General features: G+C 39.7%; 2 protein-coding genes across 11 annotated transcripts; one reads left to right on the forward strand and one right to left on the reverse strand.

The window, feature by feature from the left end:
- Positions 1-3,627: 3,627 nt before the first annotated feature.
- Positions 3,628-5,119, forward strand: tmem14ca (transmembrane protein 14Ca). 2 transcript variants are annotated; one of them, XM_018677611.2, is made up of 5 exons: positions 3,628-3,757; positions 4,210-4,294; positions 4,514-4,615; positions 4,714-4,801; positions 4,933-5,119. In XM_018677611.2, exons 2-5 carry the CDS (start codon positions 4,219-4,221, stop codon positions 4,988-4,990), a joined length of 324 nt encoding a protein of 107 aa, XP_018533127.1. In that variant the 5' UTR covers positions 3,628-3,757; positions 4,210-4,218; the 3' UTR covers positions 4,991-5,119. The 2 variants fall into 2 exon arrangements, with proteins under 2 accessions (XP_018533127.1, XP_018533126.1); XM_018677610.2 differs by lacking the exon at positions 3,628-3,757 and adding an exon at positions 3,972-4,116.
- Positions 5,120-5,161: 42 nt separating this feature from the next.
- On the reverse strand, positions 5,162-18,897 carry mak (male germ cell-associated kinase). 9 transcript variants are annotated; one of them, XM_018677599.2, is made up of 17 exons: positions 18,746-18,897; positions 16,476-16,582; positions 16,235-16,372; positions 14,926-14,980; positions 14,514-14,635; positions 13,415-13,497; positions 12,604-12,736; positions 12,252-12,423; positions 11,391-11,558; positions 10,138-10,410; positions 9,810-10,018; positions 9,462-9,601; positions 8,685-8,831; positions 7,471-7,569; positions 6,662-6,781; positions 6,202-6,297; positions 5,162-5,990 (listed from the first exon to the last, which is right to left on the reverse strand). In XM_018677599.2, the coding sequence occupies exons 3-17, from the start codon at positions 16,354-16,356 to the stop codon at positions 5,830-5,832; spliced, it is 2,100 nt and encodes a 699-aa protein (XP_018533115.1). In that variant the 5' UTR covers positions 16,357-16,372; positions 16,476-16,582; positions 18,746-18,897; the 3' UTR covers positions 5,162-5,829. The 9 variants fall into 9 exon arrangements, with proteins under 9 accessions (XP_018533115.1, XP_018533116.1, XP_018533120.1 ...); XM_018677600.2 differs by lacking the exon at positions 13,415-13,497 and adding an exon at positions 13,975-14,054; XM_018677604.2 differs by lacking the exon at positions 7,471-7,569.
- Positions 18,898-18,929: the final 32 nt, after the last annotated feature.

Below are 18,929 nucleotides of genomic sequence, written 5' to 3' on the forward strand. Positions count from 1 at the left end.
CAAAGTAAAGCTAAAGTAAAGCTGTTTTTTTTTTCTTCACCTGGACCGGATCGCCTCACCTGGTCATAAAAACGGGTGCGAGGCCACCTGGCGACGCATGCGCACTGATGCGGGTGTGGGCGAGAAAGGAGAAACTACCTGGGAAAAAAAGTGAAATGGCCTATTTGGCTGTGTGTTACACAGGTTTGCCATAGTTTGATCTCTTTTTAGAATTGGAAAAAGTTTTATCGAGACAATAATGATTTTTAAAAAGCGAACAAAAATGTTAGTCTAAATTATTTGAGGTATATGATACAATCACATCTACTAATCACAGCCACTGTTATGAAGAAAAATACCACTAATTATATTTGCAGGACTTTCTCCACACAACATCCACATTTTATAGAGTGACTATTTCTTTGCATGAGGTGAATTTACATCAAAGTCATTTATACGAAAGTGAGCAAAGTGTACACACAAATTAAAAGTTAGGTAACTTGTGAAGTGATTTTACCCTCCCCTTAAATCCTGTAGAAAATTATAATAATAACAATACTTATTCTAATAAAGAAAAATATGCTAAACTGCCAGCAAATTAAAAAACACGACGCAAGGCAAAATATAGTAAATTATGTAGATTATAGGTTTGTCTTCAACTGACATAAAACTAAAATTGACATATATGTTGGTTCTATAAGTCAATTAACCTTTCTTTTTTTTCTCCTCACTGTTTTGTCTTGATAGAAAACATGAATTCTCACTGCAAATGATACTGTGTCAAGTTAAAAACTTGAAGGTTAACTGCCAACATCATTACTTCTACACAGAAAGCTAACCTGCTTTTTGTGAGGGTCATTATTTATTTATCCACTGTTTATTTCTAATACATACTTATGTAGACCCCTCGGGCCAAGAGCGAATGAGCTTTCCCTCTCTCTGTCTCTTACACACGCACGCACACACATGAACGCGCGCACAGACGAGTGCAACACATGCGCTCGAATAGGTGATAATGGTCTAAGCTTTAGTCTAGAACACCCCCACCCCCCAACCCCCGCCCCCCTTTTTTCTTTCTCCTCTTTCAAGTTTCTAAGGAAAGACACGGAACACACGTGCAGACTGACTGGAAACGGGACGTACAGAGTTGCGGTGCACGTCGGTATAGCAGACAGTTGCGCGGATGCTTTACTCATTACTTCAAACATATTTAATGCATGCTTTGAGAATACTGGATGAACTTTTTCTTTAACAGAAAGATACTCTTAATTTCTTTTATTCTCTCCAATAAAACCTTCACAGTTTGCCCCCCCCCTTCACCAAATATATAATTCCACACAGTATCTATAGATTTTTTTGTGGTGTTAATGTTTAAAACAAGCCTTCATGTTTGACTTCAAAGGCGAACACATTTTAACTGCACAAACAATACCTGCAGCTATATAGACCTTACCAAGCCTGGACAAAAGAGAGGGAGGTGTGTGGTGTGTGTGTGTGTGTGTGGACAGAGAGGGGTAGGGGTTAGGGTGGGGGGATCAGAAATATTGTTTGGGGCTCTGCGCACTTAGGGAGGAGTAAGTTTTAAAGCAGAGCTGTCGAAGAGTGGGTTACTGTCAGACAAGAGCGGGGGTCCCTTTTGAATATCCAGCCTGTTTGTCTAGGGCTTGGTTTCAACCACTTCCACCATAGCACCGGGCCTCCGGCAACGTTCAGCTTCCTAAAACTGCGAGCTGTGGTTAATAGGCGTCGCAACGGTTGCACCTCAGGCACCTGGTACAACCATTAATATAGAAGAAAATTATATGACTTTATTTTTTTATTATTATTATTATTATTATTACATACGCATAAACACATTATATGTGTTATGCGTATGTATGTTGTTCGGCATCTAATTCATACATTGAAAATTGCTGATACACAAACAGATCCTCTTGCGTAATTTACGCATCCTTTACATTGCCAAATGTTGTGAAACATTCCGGGAAGCTCTTCTCCTTCAAGTTTCTGCCCCTTCCCTTGTACTTTTGAAATGCTGGTCGGTGATGACACCAATTCCTTAACCCCAAGTTATAGAGAAGTTGGAGTATCAACTTGAAAAGAAGATGCCCAGTTTGATTTGTAACATTTTTTTTAATTTTCTGACTGCTGACAGACAGTAACTATTCCATCACCAGCAATTCAAGGTAGAAAAAGCCCCATGTAGTCTCGTAAAATTCGTGAAACGTGTGACTATTGAGTGAGGTTTCAGGTCCATTATGTGAAACGCTGCTCCCCAAGGAGAATAAATGGTATTCTAGCGCCATCTTTCTTCGGGAGGACAGCGAAGACACGCCGGGAAAGGAGATTTAATACAACATTGCAGGTAACTGAGACCGAATAAGAAAGTGTGCACACTTAACGTTCAGTTGAGTTAAACTACCAAAACAATACCAGTCAAATAAGCAGGTGATCAAAAGGAATATTTTCAAAATGAGTGAAATGTAAATTATGGTTGCCGGTCAAAAATCTGTAAATTATATGAAATGTTTCTCACTCTGGATTTGGTTAAGCCTTCTTGTTGACTTTTATCCACCTGTGCCTCTTCACGACCTTTAACTGCACTTCCAAGGCTAAACTTTCACATTTACATGCTAATTACTCAGCACGGCTCCAGTCCTGCCTCTGTGCAGCCATTCTTTTTTAATTGTAAAATAGAATCTATTTGGAGACGCACTCAGGAGAAGAAAAACAAAACAAGACAAAAAAAACAAACAAACAAAATAAAAAACAAGTCCAAGCTTGGAGATGTTGGTTGTATACCTCAAAATGCAATATAATCTAATCCTGTACTGCCATCTTGTGGTGACAAGAATAAAATCACCTCCTGTTCTGTGTGTCTGGGGCCCATCAGCACTCCTTAATGTTGTGCAAAGGGTCCTCAATAAACTGAGGCCTCTTTAAATTCAAGAGTTAGCACATAACGCTGTAAAATCAATAGATTGCTTTAATGACAACATGCACTCGAGCTGGCGTGGACTGCAAAACCTGATGACCCATGTTGTCCCGACATGAGGTCAAGTGACTGTGTGTTTGGTGTCATTATCCTGCTGTAGTATGAATCCTTCCCCACAAAGATTGAAACCAGAGGGTATAGAATGTCTCTGGAAGAATGGAGTGGCACTTCTCCTTGGTTTGGGGGTTAGTAAAATTTTGTAGCAGGTGTCCAACTCCAGTAGGCAAAACACCCCCAGACTTTAATATTCCCACCACTATGTTTCACTGTCAGTTTGATTCACATGTGGTATCACTCTCTCTCCTGTTCATCTCCTTACATACACCCTTCTGTTATTGCCATAAAACTCAAACTTGGATTCATCAGTAAACAGGACTTTTTTCCAGTCATCCTGTGGCAGAGCTTCAATAATTACAGGCTGGCTACTCTCAGTTATATTCACAGAGTGGACATCTGTTAGAATGCACTCCCTTTGCTCCTCCAAGGCGTGATGTAAATAATGAATCCTGTTCTTCAATGCAGTACAGTGTGAGTGTATGGCTACTGAAAAACGGATATATATATATATATATATATATATATATATATATATATATATATATATATATATATATGAAAAATATACATGTGTATGTGTTATTGTTCGTTTTTAGAAATTCTGTCGCTCAAAAACTACATTTCCCATCGGGCACCCTGTTGTATGAACTGTGTACCAATAATTTGTGCTCGGCGGAGAACAGATCACCGTTGGGTAGTGACAGAGGAGAAGAAGCAAGGTCGTAAGTAAGTATCTATGTTTGCGTTGTGAGTTTTCATGGTTGTCATTCTTTGACGTTTAAAGGTTTAACTTTCATAAAAAAAAACAATGGCGTATGTTCGCTAAACTGATTATGCCAGTGTGTTCAGTATATTCTGTCAGATTTCCCTGCGTGCGTGCGTGCGTGCTAATAGTAACAGTGATGCTAATTCGTGCTTGTGGTGCACAAGGCTCCGTTTAGCAGTTAGTCTTATCTAAGCCAGACACACACATATACTCGCCTGTGGGGCCACAATGTAACGATTTGTGAGTGCTGCTGTGTGTCAGGGGGAACATTTCTCTGATGTTTCCGTGTTTTTCTAAGTTCTTGGGGTATTTAGCCTCTGTAAGTAATATTAGTTTCACAACAGGACGTCGTCTGTAATTGAATTATTACTGTGCAGCAGTTTAAATCACCCCCATGTTATATCCCTGACAGGTGTCCAGCATGTCTGTGGATTGGGTAGGATATGGGTACGCAGCTCTTATCGCATCCGGAGGAGTCATTGGTTACGTGAAAGCAGGTATGTATCGAATAGGGAACTGTGGTTTAAGATTACAGTCAAACCTGCTTCTCCTGAATCTCTTTAGAAACCAGTAACTATAATTAGGATGATAACCCCAGTCCTGTAATTTGAAGGTATTCATGTTCATTCAGTAATTTACGTGAATTTCTACATTGAAACGTTACTCCCTTGGATGTTAAGTGCAGGTGTTGATCTGCTGTTCCTTGTGTCCTCCAGGCAGCGTCCCCTCCCTGGCTGCTGGTCTTCTCTTCGGGGGCCTCGCAGGTTTAGGTGCCTATCAGATCTCTAATGACCCCAATAATGTTTGGGTGTCCCTAGGTTGGTACTGTGTTTTCTGTGTTTATGTTGCACTGTGGGTAAATGGGTTTCTGAATAAGAGTGGTCACCAATATTTCATACCACATTCTATCTTCCAGCTACATCAGGAGCTCTAACTGGCATAATGGGAAAGAGGTTCTATGGATCCAGGAAGTTAATGCCAGCTGGCTTGATAGCTGGAGCAAGGTATCATTATCAAGTAACAATAGAATGGAAGCATATACTGTATACACAATGATGGATCATTAAATAGACCTTTACTGTTATTCAGGGTGGATCACTTATACTCAAAATCTCAAAATGTTATCTTCTTCCAGTCTTCTGATGGTGGGGAAGATTGGTGTGTCATTGCTCCAGAAACCCCAGGAGTCATGATGGAGGGAAGATGCTGCTGTGTATCCCATCTTCTGCTTCAGGAACAGCCTGTCAGCTTGTCATTTGTTGTTGAATGTTAATATCATTTTTGAACGGATGAAATATACTAAATTGTTTATATAATAGTAATTGCCAATCTTGTCCTGTTTTTTTTTCTAAATGAATGCAGTATGAACTTTTATATATTTATTTGTATAAAATGTTTACAAAACAGGTCAGTTTATGCATTGCATAACATAAAAGACATTTGCGGTTGCTTTAAAATATTCAGAGTAAATTGATGTAATCCTTCTTGCAGTCATAACTGTTGAACATTTTCGCATCAGTCACCTATGCTATAGTGGATAAAAGCAGAGAGAATGCAGCATTGTAGGAACAGTTGAAAGGCTGTTAACATTTTGTGCACAGATAGTGAAACAATACTTGACAATAAAAACTAGTAAAAAAGAAAAAAAAAAGTGATGCTACATTTAAATTCTATTCAGACTATCCAAAAACTAACAGTAGAGTTGGCTCACACTGGATCCTTCAGGGATACAGTGGGATTGTCTTGCAGACTGTATCAGTCTTGGTTCAGCATCATGGCAACCTTCATCTCCAAAACATAGAGATTCCATGCAATGTATATGTATAAACATTATGAAAAATGTCCCCACAACATCTTGATGTAGCTTGTGTCAGGAAACATACAGCATTAATGTATTTCCTCAAGATTTGAGTTTAAATGTAAAAAAAAAAAAAAAAAAAAAAAAAAAACAGGATTATTTTTCTCTGCCAAAGTTGTGTTCCTATGGCAACACTGCTCAACAAGCAGAAGCTGTAACACCTTCTTCCCAGAGCTATCGATTTCCACTATACTTGGATGTCCAGTCTACCCTGCCGTGGACAGGCTGCACGGCGGGGGCTCTGGTCAGGAGGTTCCCAGAGGTTTTCCCCAGAGCTGAGTAGCTGTTTCCCTTCATCTGATTCCCGTCTGTCCTTCTCTTCCAGCCCTCGTAATCTGGAGGAACATGCCACTTATTCAGTCTCTCTCCAACATATGCAGCATCATAGCCAGGGATCTATCTTCAATTAACAGCTTTTTTATTTTTAATGCAATAGAAAACAATGATGGACAGCCTTTTTCCTCTAAAATATTAACTATGAGTAATGGAAGGACCATAAATTATCACACAAAAAACCTAGTAGCACCTATGAGAAAATGACAATACCTTCATTGGTTTCACTCAAAGATGAGTTGGATATGGGCTTGGGCTTTGCAGCTTTTGCTTTGTCTTTTTTATTATCAGGAGAAGAAGAAAGATTGACTGAAAGAGTAAAGAAATTAGAGAAAGTAGTACCAGTGAATGAAAACTTGGATGGAAATACTGCAAGTGAGAAAGTGGAGACCAGGGTACAGAAAAGGGGGCGTAATGGTTGAGTACAGGATGAACATGCAGCCAGCAGTTATGCCTACAGATTACAGAAACAGTAGCCACTTAGGATTTAAGCAGCAGTGCAACCTTTTGAGCTTAACAGGGGGGAAGCTGGTTTTATGTCAGAACAGAATGGATTTTAAAAGTCATCTGGCTACAAGTTCACGAGTGAGGGTTGGATAGAAGGGGAGACTGACAGGCAGACAGGTGTGGTGTGTGATTTTGGTGGCTTTACATAGATGAAATAAGCCCTTACTTGTGTGCTGCCCAGCCAAAGGAGCGAGTTGGATCCTCTGCCCCACTGAGCCCACCTCTTTCTTTTGGAATGAAGGGATGTAACCACCAGAGAGGTTGTACTTTGTGCTCACAAAATTCCCTATAAGAGAAGAAAAACATACATCACCACTGTATTTTTTGTGCATTTTGTTGTTACACTCCTTAGGTACCCACCAAGCATGGGTTTACAGTTACAATTATGTGCAACATTCAAACACAAAAACATACAAATGGAGAAAACTAAAATAAACACATCTAATAGATGTTTTCACACGCGGTGATAATAATCATTTGTGTTGCTGTGTGTATGGTAGCTGCTGCATATGCAACAACTACAAAGGACCCAAACAGATGAATAAGGCCAAGTGATTGAAGTCATTCAACTTTTCAAGTGACACCACAGATCTGCTTCACCAGCAGTCACAGATGGTTATCAGTATAATTAGTCAAAAGCCTCATTGTTCCCATATGTTGTGGTTGTAGTGCAGTTTACCATCTATTTAGCAACTGGAGGTCTTAGTTCTCAGGTTAAACTGTGTACTTATACCCTTGTCTCCTGCAGAGTCTTTAGCAGCTTGCCTCTTTCACATGTTAAGTTGCTGGCTGGTTACCTGAAGCTTGCTGCATCAGCCGCCATGCTGGTTGTTAGTTTATCTCATTTTATCCTCAGTCTATTCTACTTACTACAGCTATAGTGTATGTACACAAAAGAGCTTTAGCATGCTAGTAACCTACAGTGAAGGAGTCAGCTATCTAAACAGCTCACATGAAGTCACTTCGATTAAATACCTTTGGAGAGATCGATTTTCTCCAGTATTCTCTCTTTAACAACAGTTTTCTCTGGCGGGCTATCCACAGACTTAGAGGTATTCTCTTCTAGTCTCGCAGCTAAGAAGCAGAGTCGAAGGAGATATGCATGCAATTGGAGAAAAAGAAGAATAAGAAAAACAGAAATGGATGAGAAAACAGGGGAAAACAAATATTATGGGCATGTAAGCACTGATCCAGTTGCATCTTGGCAAAAGATTGATGGTGATTAATGAAAAATTATGATCATGAGTAATACAGGAGTGGGATCAAAACAAACATTTGTGTATGTGTGTGTGTATGTGTGCTTGTAAATGCTGGGGGGGTGGGACAAATGACCGGGGGGGGGGGGGCACTTAAACACTTGATCTTATACGACAGACCTAATCTCATGAATAAGCAATGGGGAGGGAGAGACAAGGTGAAAGAAAGAGACAGAAGAAGAGAGGGAAGGAGGGAGCACAGCAGGGACCCATATTGTGTGTCTGTCTACATGACAAATGATTTTTTTAGAGGTCTCCCATCTCTAAATTCGCAGACACTCAGGCTCACTCCTAACACCGCTTTGTTCATGGCCCCATAAATACTGATCAGGAGACATTAGCTGCATCATTATCATCTGTGTTGCAAAGAGGACGGTCTTGTGTTATGTAACAGTAGATGACACTGACAGTTGCCAGGTTTCCACTACATGGCAAAATGAGACGAGTCACACTGTAGTCATTATTTATATCACCGAAGAACTAGGTTTACTGTTTTGTTGCCAAACAATGTTTTACCTCAGTTATAGATTCTCAAAAAGACAGCTATTTTTGCTGGAAGAGTCATATTTGTTTTTGGACATCACAAGTGTGCATGTTTTACAGTACTTGAGGTTCATAGTGGTTTAATTGTTATTGCAAACATTTTTGTTCAGATAAGGGGCAAAATGTACAAATACAGAAAACTTGAATTGAGATTTTTCTTTTCTGTTTTCTTTCTGGTTTTTGATCCTTTAAGCACAGTCATTTTTAGAAATATCCTGAAATACAAGCCATTCATTTCCTGCGTTATGACAGCTGTATAAGCCACTGACAGAAAAGACAGTTGTTTTGCTATATATGATTTCTTTAACATGTCCGGGAAGTCTGGAAACCCACACACTCTCCACTGCACACCCCGTCAAACCTCTTAACACGGTCATCAGTGGTCCTTACCTGCGTTGGTTCTGGTGACTGATAATCCTCCTCCAATCGGTGCGAGCGGTTTGTTCACAGTATTTGAGGAGTTCTCCCACAGGTCCCGCAAGGTCATCCCACTCAACTCCTTATCTCCTGAGTTAGTTTGATTTTTGCTGATCAACCCTTTAAAGCAACAGAAATAATGTGATGAAAAATCAAAGGTACAAATATTAAAACCACCAAGCTGTGCTTGATGAAACTGACTCCAGGTGATTGTAATGATGCCACAATGTTATTACTTGATATGAGGATGATGACCTTAATTGTTGGATTAATTCAGCAGGGTCAGCCACTGTGATGCTTGCATTACAAATCACTGAAGTGAATATCAAAATAGCAATGAGGCCCTTTGTCACAAAGAGAAGGAACTGCTAGGGAGCAATAGATTATTTCATTAATGTTCTCTAATTCCTGTAATCCAACTTTAAACACTGTACAAAAAAGTTACTTTCTATCAATATAATCTGTGATTTACACAATTTACTCCTACACTGTTACTATGGTCTTTTTTTCTATATTTGAATTGGTGCAATAGATTTGACTTTCTGAAAATTTCTTTGGATAGCAACCACCACTTAGGTCTACTTCAAACAGGAAATCTGTTACACAACCTATTTTTTAAAAGACAATTAGATCTACCAGGAGTCATGCTAACAACAAACCACAGAACACCGAGGAAAAACAAAATTTATAAATACACTTCCTCAGTATGATAAAGATGACTCGATTTGCTAGTTAGTCATACTGTCTTACCGGGCAAGTACCGAGACTGGCTGAGATAGTGCTGCCGTGCGGCAGATCCTGGAAGATTGTAGTCCGTTTGGCCCATCTTAACATTGTTGGGTAGCTTGGTGACTGTGCTGAAGGAATACAGAGGTTTCTGCTCCTTGGGCCTGAAATCAGAAACCAGACTTTAAAAGGTCTGTGCCCAAAGAGCACCTTATATTTTCTAGTGAAGTGAATCATATTAAGTCTTAAAGGTGAATCCTAACCCTATCAGTTTATAGATGTATTCTGTACTCAAATAACCTACTACCATTTTAAGAAATGCATGATGCATGAGACAGGTAACTCTAACTGTTAAGACATTGAAGCACTTACTGTGAGTGGTGCTCTTTAGGGCTCCTCTCCTCCTCTGCGTTCGCCAGGGTGGGTTTCTTGGAGTTGGAGGCAGTGGTTTCTGCCAGGTCCGTTTCCTCCCAGCTATCTGAGGTTTTGGCCACCGTCTGGCCCCAGCGACGACGACTGCTCTTCAGTACCCCTATCCCACCTCCACCAACACTGTTCTCGGTGCCCAGCGATGCTGCTTTCTGCAAAAGACAAAGTGTCCATACAAACTCACATTTTCATGGATGAAATCGCCTGCTAAGATAGCCTACAGTATGTTTCTAAATAATCTTTCATTCTTTCTTTGCACAGAAACACTCACTGCATGGCTGACACCTCCTGGTTTGCTCTCAGCTTGGGGCAGGGGGATCTGTTTAAGAGGCTGATGTTGATTTTGCTGCTGCTGCTGATGATGATGATGATTTTTCAAGGATGGTGTGGAGGCTTTGGACTCAGAGGAAGACTGCTGGGGATCAGTCTTGGACTCCGAGGCCTGCTTCTGAGCCAGTGACCTGGCTTGGACTTTCTTGACCTCCTGGCTTTGAGGTCGTGGCCCCAGTATTTGGCCTACCTGGAAGTATGGGTAACGCAGGGCCTAGCCAGAGAGAGAAAGGAATACAGATTGATGTTCTCCTATTCCAAATATTCTATGAGCACTGTTTTTAATTTTTTTTGTACTCTGTAACACTAGAAACAATTACTTATTTAGACCCTGTACACACAAACAAAATAAATCAGACCATAGCAACTTGCATGCTCAAACCTGCAGTGAGCTGTGTACAGCATCCTGATAAACTTAAGATACCAAAGATAATAACTTGACAGCAGTAGCAGGAGCCTGTTATAATGATGGATATGTCACATAGACTTTATTCTATTCAAGCAATTATATGTCTGCTGTCTATGTTCAACATGAACCAAAAGTGTTTTGAGAGAAAAAGGAATCACATCTTATTTTAGATAAGATGTGATTCCTACACCAGGGAGCTTTGTAAGCAGAGAATGGAAAAGCTTTGTCACTCTGTTATGGCTGTATGTTTTGTGGCGCTCTGTTTGTCCCTTCCTCTCTCCTGTCTTCTCAGTAGCTCCACCTGGGGTACATGATGAGCCATCAATAAGCTGCACCTGGCATCAATGAAGTGCTCAAAAGCTCCTTGGGAGTGCTGGACATGCTGCCTCTCAGGTTGTTTCTTGTGTTTTTGCTTGTCTTTTGTGGTCTTGATTTAGTCTTGGTTGTTTTGATATGTTTTTATCTTAATAGATGCCATGCATTTGTTTGTTCTTAAGGTGTTTTCTATGGCTGATCTGGGTCAATGATGGAGTGTTGTGCACCTCATAGGGCCACCCCAGGGGTGGGGCGCAACACACTTCCACTGGAAAGGTGTTTCCTACTCATTTTGCAGTGACAGGGGGAATTACGTACGGCTTAAGCACTACTTAAAATGAATGGGATTACGAGGCTAATGCAATCTCAGCGTTGGACCTATAGATAATCTTTATATAGTGATGATTGCAGCACTGTGATGACACTTCATTCTCAGAGGACAGAGGACTTTCAGGCTCACTCTGGCCCACCTGTACGGCAGTTGGTCTTTTTTTGGGGTCCCACTGCAGCAGGTCCTTCATCAGTGCAATAGCGTCATTGCTGGCATTCGGGATCAGGGTCTTTAGGTGGGTCGGCACACATTGGGGGAAGCGAAAGTTCATAGCAGAAGCTAGTTGGTAGCCCTCTGGCCAATCCATCTAATGGAGGAGATAATCAGATTACTTCATATTATTATATGCATTATTTAGATTGAGATTGAAATTGATATATTGTGTTAATATCCATCAAATCCATACCACTAAGCTAAACTAGGTTTTAAAAGGCCCACCATATCATTTGTATGGTGATATAAGCATATGGGAGTGCAAGCCAGCACAGTCTCAGTAAACTAAATAACTTATTCTGCACTGTTTACACCATCGGTCAAAAGTTTTAGGACACGTCAGTTTTTCCAGTTGTTACTGAAATTTACATGGTGCAATATGTCAGTGTAATCTTAACCTCAGAACCCATGTGCCCATGACCAGTGTAAAGTACACATCAGTGGCACTGAATCTGCCCTTGTGGCTGAGGTTACACACTCAGTTCTTGACAAGGTCGCACCAGAACTGGGCTCTGCTAAGCAATCAGTTAATAGTGATGGATTTGGGGAAAGCCTTTGAAATGAAGTGGTATCCTGTTGAGCCTGGAGCACACTAAAGCTGCTTTACACCACAAAGAGCGGCACACTGCCTCTAGCCTACTTGTGCACTTTTTATTTTTATACGATCAACAAATTTACTCAGAATATTTTTTTTTTCATACTTTTGAAAATAAGTTAAGGGTATTAATGATGATTATAAAAACCTTAACTAAGGTCTAGCATTTCCACTCATTCAGTTTCTTCTCACTTTTTTGACAGTGCCCAAGACTTGGCAGATCTTAAAGATCTCATCCACTTCACTGTTCCCGGGGAAAAGAGGTCGGAGTGTGTAAAGCTCAGCCATGATGCAGCCCACAGCCCACAGGTCAATAGGAGAGCTGTAAGTAGACGACCTGAGCAGGACCTCTGGAGCTCGATACCTTGACAGAGAAAATACAACACGGTGCTTATATAAACAAGGCAAAAACGAAAAAGCATAAAAGCACATCACAATGTCAATTTTACAAGGATGACGCTCTCTTGCTTGCTGTAATGCACACTGTAATTGATGCATAGGCATTCTCTTTGGTGGCTACTGATGCCTAAAAAAATGCACTTACCATCTGGTTGATACGTAGTCTGTGTAAGGAGGTTTGGAGCGGATCTCTCTGGCCAGTCCAAAATCTGCTATTTTGACCAGCTCTGGACCCATGCACAACAGATTCTCTGGCTTCATGTCTCGATGAAAAAAACCTGCACAACATTAATAACAAGCATTTAGACTCTCATTAATGGACTGATTTCAATTTGCAGTCATGCACAACTACCTTGCAATAGTAGTTTATATTTAGTGCGAATGCTGTGTAAAATTCAGCTAGAACTGCAAAAAACTGAGGAGCTGGTGAACAGCAACAGCTTTGAAGGTATGTGTTGTAATTCACAACAACACTACAGTTCAGTACTTAAGCTGTCAGACAGTGGCAGGGCACTTTGAAAATACTCTATACTAATACTAATACTAATACTAAATATAACATTATTTGTGATATGTTTAAGAGGTGACATTATAGAAAATCCATTATGCAAATGCAAAATAGTTGCATATGAAGGCGAATTGTAGCTATAGCTGCAACAGTGTCACATGAACTACATTCTATTTCTGCCATCATTCTCTTACATGAATTAAAAGTAAATGTCTCCAGTATACCTCAAGGAGCTACAATATTTAATCTCATAAACAAATATATCTAAACCTAATGCATTAACATACACAGCCATACACAGTAAATCAAGTATATTTACATGTAAAATATATTATTGTCGGTCTATTTGAGTATCACACTGACCTTTTATAATATCAAACACACCACCCAAACTAAAGGTCAAGCTACTTTCTGAGCAACGAAAGATTGACAGAGTAAAGCCTCTTACCATGCTTATGTACAAAAGCCAACCCAGATAGCACTTGAAACATGATGTTCCTAATTTCATTCTCTGAGAACATCTTATTCTCTCTAATGGCAGACCAAACAGAAAAAAAGAAAGGAAAGAAAGGGTAAAAGGTAAATTAAAGAAAAGCAGTTGAAAGGAAGAAAGGTGCATGCACTTCTATTGGATGTGTGGAAGCATGGGTATGTACAGCACAATGTGGCCAGTTGTGAATGTGTGTGACTGATGCATAAGTTTGCATGAATAACTTTCTGTGAGATTCTGAAAACTTGCAACTCTACATATGCGACATCCACACATCCATTAATGAAAGAAAAGTAGACCGAAGAGTTATGTGAGGAAGTTATGGAGTGTTCACAGTCTACAAGATTCTGATCGATTGATCACTAGTTTGATGATGCAGGACTTTGGTTGAAATAAGCCACATTTCATAGTATTATAGTTTTCTCGTTATTTGACACTCTATAACCGTTCTGCGAATCTTGCAGTATGCAGCCACTCTCATGCATTTGCAAGGCATGAAGGGAGCACGGTACACCTACCATGTTTGTGAATAAATGACAGGCCTTGTAATATCTGAAAGCTTATGTTTCTTATCACTGACTCAGGGAACAATTTTTTTCTGTAAACATAAAATGGACAGAATGCTCATGAACCTGCTAGTGTAAGCATCATGACATAAACAGCCTTCTGTTTATGTAACTGGCAAAATATGCTGAAAAACAAAAGCATACATGAGAAAATACATTCAACCGCTTAACTTATGTAGCTGTAAAACATCAGCAGCTTCCCTAACGTCTGCTTTTTGCTTCTCACAGACAACAAACCCAGGTGTGTACACATGCAGTGCACACCTGGGGTTTCCAAACTAGCAAAAACATCAGGGCCTCCCCCAGAGAAAGTGTTAATCTGGTGACACCAGGGAAAGCTTGTTGGTCACATCAGGTCTGTGATCCAATGGGAAAAGTCATGCCCAGATTTTGACATTTGGAAATGATGTGCTATAGTAATGATATAAAAGTAGATCACTGCAATATGTCCAAATCTTTATAGTGAGAAAGTGTGATATGACACTTCTTACCTGTCCTTCATGAGCTGGTAGAGATTCTCCTTCATGTACTCAAAGACAAAGTAGAGGTGATCATTCTCTCTGATGACCTCCTTCAGTTTCACCACATTAGCATGGTTCAGCTTCTTCAGTGACTGGTGTGACAAACCATTGGAAAAAATAAGAAAGAACTCATGTAATGTAATAACAGGTTTACGTACATTTAAAAAAACAAGTTATGAGAGTGATATCACACTGATTTGTTCTACAATAGCATTACATTTTTGCAATTATGAATCTGTGAGTGGCTCTAGAGTTGTTGTGCATTATTGCCTAAATCACACAGCAACATATTTTCATCCTGTGGTTGTCACTGTTGCAAATTACTGGGAGTGCTGCTTCTATTAGCTGTTCCATAACCTACTCCAAGTATCACCGTCCTTACCTTCACTTCTCTTAGGTTCATACATTCTTCCCATGAATAAAACTTCCTCTTCATCCTGTGAGAGACAGCCATTAAAGGAAAAGATACATCAGATAGGCATATAGGCTAAAAGAAAGAGAAGGTATTATAATTGCAGGCCGTATAAATTACACCTAACATACAGGAGTGTCACTGTCTTTATAAAATTCTTTTGTGTGTCTGCATCAATAATTCAGCTTTTGAGGTTTGTCTAACTTCAGCTCATTTCATTTCATGAGCTAACCTGCAATAGCTATATACTGTAAGGTGATTTAAACTGATATTCTAAACTTTTACCACTGATCACATATATTGACACAGTGATGTCCCAAGTTGTGCGTTTTATCCCAGTTTGTGTTGCTATTTCCATTAAAAACACACACCACATGGATATGAGGCTCCTGATCAGCGATTCCTCTCCTTCCCTCTGGAATTATGTAAGAGTCAGAATGTGCCGGATATCTTTTTCTACTCTCTGGGCACCTGCCAGTTTCGGTCGTCCCTTCCACAATGTCAGCAACCTGACACACTCACTCTACTTTCACTCCCTTTCACCGTCACCACATGTATTGTCTTGCATGGTAACCAAATGATCAACCAGTGGACACATCTCCCCCGTTTTCTCATCTATTATTGAAGCCTGCTGCCATGCTGCTGAAACAAAGGCATGAGAGCTAGTTTGTTTCCCTTGGTGATGGCAGGAAACCAGTAGTTCCTTAATCCCAAACATCAGTTTGAATTTCTTTTAGTATGATATTTACCCAAAGCTAACTATAATTCTTTAAGTAAGTTCTCTTCTTTTATATAAATATATTTAGCACATCTGCCAAATAGTTTAACATTTAAAATACATTTGAATTTATTGTGAGGAATCACTTCTCTAAATATATGTATGGAAACTTAAATAAACATAATAGTCTGTGTTGAGAGGAAATATTGTCAAACTCAAATATCACTTTTCTTCATTTAACCTCTCACCATCTACATTGTGGTGACATTTTTGGGTTGATAGTTGATACTTTCATGCAATAATAAATAAATAACTAGGGGTACAGGTTATTAACTGAATTAAATCATTTTACTATTATGTAAAATAGCCTTAAGAACTATAGAAAGACTATATATACTATATATAACTCTTAAGCTATATCACAATATTAAAATAGCCAAATTCCCACATTTTAGTTATTTTAAGACTACACTATCAACATCATATCAATGTGTTGTCACGAGGAGACAGTATTTAAATCAGAATATTTATTTTTTTTTAAATGTCGAAAAATAACCTCACCTCTTGATGGCCACCAGTTCTCCAGACTCGTTGCTTCTCCCCATCAGCACACTGCCATAGGTACCATCACCCAGCTGCCTCAGGGTGGTGTAGCGATTCATCATCGCTAAAGATCGTTTCATCAGCTTTTTAACCTTCCTAATGTGTGGAACAAGTTGTAGAAACACACTTCTGATTCATTCACCAAGCCTCTTTTTTATTTCCTGTTCTAGTCACCTGAAGAAGGGTTCCGATTGCTCACCTGTTCTTGAAGTTCAAAACTCATCTCGCAGAAACTGATCCATCGCTGGAAAGGTTGGATCCTGGCGATACAGGTCAGCCAACAGTCGACACTGTGCCTTCGAAAGCCTTCAGTGACAGGAGAGAAACAAACATCATCAACAATAGACACAATCAATTTAATAGACAAACAAAAATCACACAAAGAGTACCTGGTATTTGTCTTACCCCTGAAAATCAATGCAAAACTGTATTTTTAAGTCATCTGAGGACAAAGAATAGCTAGGATCACAACTTGTTTTTTTGCTTTGTGAGGAGGAGTAGGTACGTGTCACACTAGTAGGCGGCTCCAGCATGACTACCCAAGGGAGATGACATAGGCAGCCCTAGGCAGATTAGGCCAACGGGGATGTAAATAGGATGTTACATCACTGTCGTGCTTACCGGCATCCACTACCTTCCCCAAGCACCCTGCCTCACAAGAGGATTTGACTGGCACCACAGGCCACACCAATCACACTGTTAGGTTGTATATTCAGCCATAAATCACCCTGAGGACTTTTTAAAATTTAAGGAAGCAAAAACAAGCAAATAAGCAGAAAGATATCCCCAATGCAACAGGTTGTAATACTAATGTGGTAATGACAGCACTGCATTTTCCTCCAGGAAAAACTGCACTGCTGATCTGTAATTGGATGATAACCAAACCTGTGTGCATTCTCACACACTGCCCTCATGTGTAATACCTTCTAGACAATACAGTAGATGGAGAAGCCACCCTGGAAACTTAATTTATCCTTTCTGGGTTGTCTGGTACATATTCATTTTCTAAAACACAAAACCCAGAGAAAGTCTGAGAGCTTTAATGCCACAAAATGCATATCATGAAATCCCAGCAATTAAAAACAAATCTTTAGACTACAGCTTTTGGGATACGGAGCTGCATGCATTCTTCCACAAAACAGTAGTTGCTTTGGCCATCCAGGTATAAAGTCATTAATTAAATTGGTTGATCATGAGCTGTGCACTAATAAATAACCTTTTCTGAAGATGTGAGGTTACAGACGTTAGACTGTGACCAAAAAGTAGCTAGAAAACTCTTCCTCTCTTCATCAGTTTGCACAGAATCTCTCTTGAGCGACACTGCTGACACAAGTGGAGCTGGTTAAACAGCAGTCGTCAAGTGCACAACAGCAGGGCTTGACTGAAAGACGGCTGTATACTCTGACATAATAAGGGTAAAGAGATGTCAAGGAAAACCAAGTATTTTTTTTAATAAGCAGAGGTTAATGGATATATTACTTTCAAATAATAATGAATTGCATACAAAATTTAAAGCTATATAAGCCCAATGATTTTGAGTATTACGGCATGAGGATTTTGAATTCCATCTGTGAGCTATTATCATGAAACTTATGTAAAGGCAGGGGAGTAAGTAGAACCTCTCTGCTTGAGTATTTACCTGCTGTATTTAGGTTAAAGGAAATACAGTTGCAGGTAAGTCAAGGACAGCTAAACAAAATGAGATTAGTGTTTATTTCATTGAATGGAGCCAGGAACTCCCATCTTAAGAGAACGTCCAAATGGGATTTAGGTCTATGACTGCTGATAATCATTTAATGAATGAATCATTACAATTAACATTATGTAAATGTTTAAAGTTTTGTTGACTGCATGCACTTCTCAATTCATCATTCATTCATTTTCCACTGCAAATTAGAATATTTTTTCTCTAAACAAAACCCTATCTTGATATCCAAGTTTCACTGAGACAATAAGCAATAAGACAAGCGGAGAGGCCAGCCAGCGGACTGCTGGTCTGCACTCAGCTTTCACATATGGCAATCTGTTGTGGAGGGACTTAAAGGGAATTAAGATGGTTCCAGGCCACATGTCATTAGTAAGGTATTCAAGGTCAATTCTATTGAAAACAAACGTGGAAGCTAAGCTGACAATGGAAAAGAAACTGTTCAATTTGGTCATATGAAATGTCGTACTTACTTAGTACAATAGGTGTGCACTTTGCTTCCTATAATTAACTCTACTGGCATAGCCCACACATTCTATTTAACCACAGCTACCCATACAGTAAACATTAACATTCACTTTATATTCTGATAGAGAATATAAAATACTGTAACACAAGCAGTGTAGTTTATCAGACAAGGAAAAACGGCTGACATTTGTTGCTGACATGTCAGCTTTGACAGTTCTGTTCTCTCAACCATTTCGTACCGGCCCGTCCCTTCGTTTCGCCCTTTTTTTTTCTTCTTCTTCTTTAGAAAAACTCACCATTTAGGGGTGTAGTTCCTTGCCTCGGCCGTTGTCTGGGCCTGCCGATAACCACCAAGTTTCTCCAGATAAAAATTCAAGTAGCGTTTTAATCCTAGCTCTTACGATAAGGTGCGTGAGCGTGCGCGTGTCTGCTCCCTATGGAAACGTACACACAGACGCAACGCTCGTTTAAGCTGCTAGG

The sequence above is a fragment of the Lates calcarifer genome, linkage group LG24 (genome assembly GCF_001640805.2).
Source record: "Lates calcarifer isolate ASB-BC8 linkage group LG24, TLL_Latcal_v3, whole genome shotgun sequence".
Lineage (NCBI taxonomy): Eukaryota > Metazoa > Chordata > Actinopteri > Centropomidae > Lates > Lates calcarifer.

Coding starts and splice junctions, on each gene's coding strand:
- tmem14ca (XM_018677610.2), top strand. CDS start 4,075: ATGTTTCCGTGTTTTTCTAAGTTCTTGGGGTATTTAGCCTCT. Junction 4,117..4,209: donor TCTTGGGGTATTTAGCCTCT/GTAAGTAATATT, acceptor TATCCCTGACAG/GTGTCCAGCATGTCTGTGGA. Junction 4,802..4,932: donor GGCTTGATAGCTGGAGCAAG/GTATCATTATCA, acceptor ATCTTCTTCCAG/TCTTCTGATGGTGGGGAAGA.
- mak (XM_018677599.2), bottom strand. CDS start 16,356: ATGAAACGATCTTTAGCGATGATGAATCGCTACACCACCCTGAGGCAG. Junction 10,019..10,137: donor CAGGAGGTGTCAGCCATGCA/GTGAGTGTTTCT, acceptor TGTCTTTTGCAG/AAAGCAGCATCGCTGGGCAC. Junction 7,570..8,684: donor AGTCACCAGAACCAACGCAG/GTAAGGACCACT, acceptor TCTGCTTCTTAG/CTGCGAGACTAGAAGAGAAT.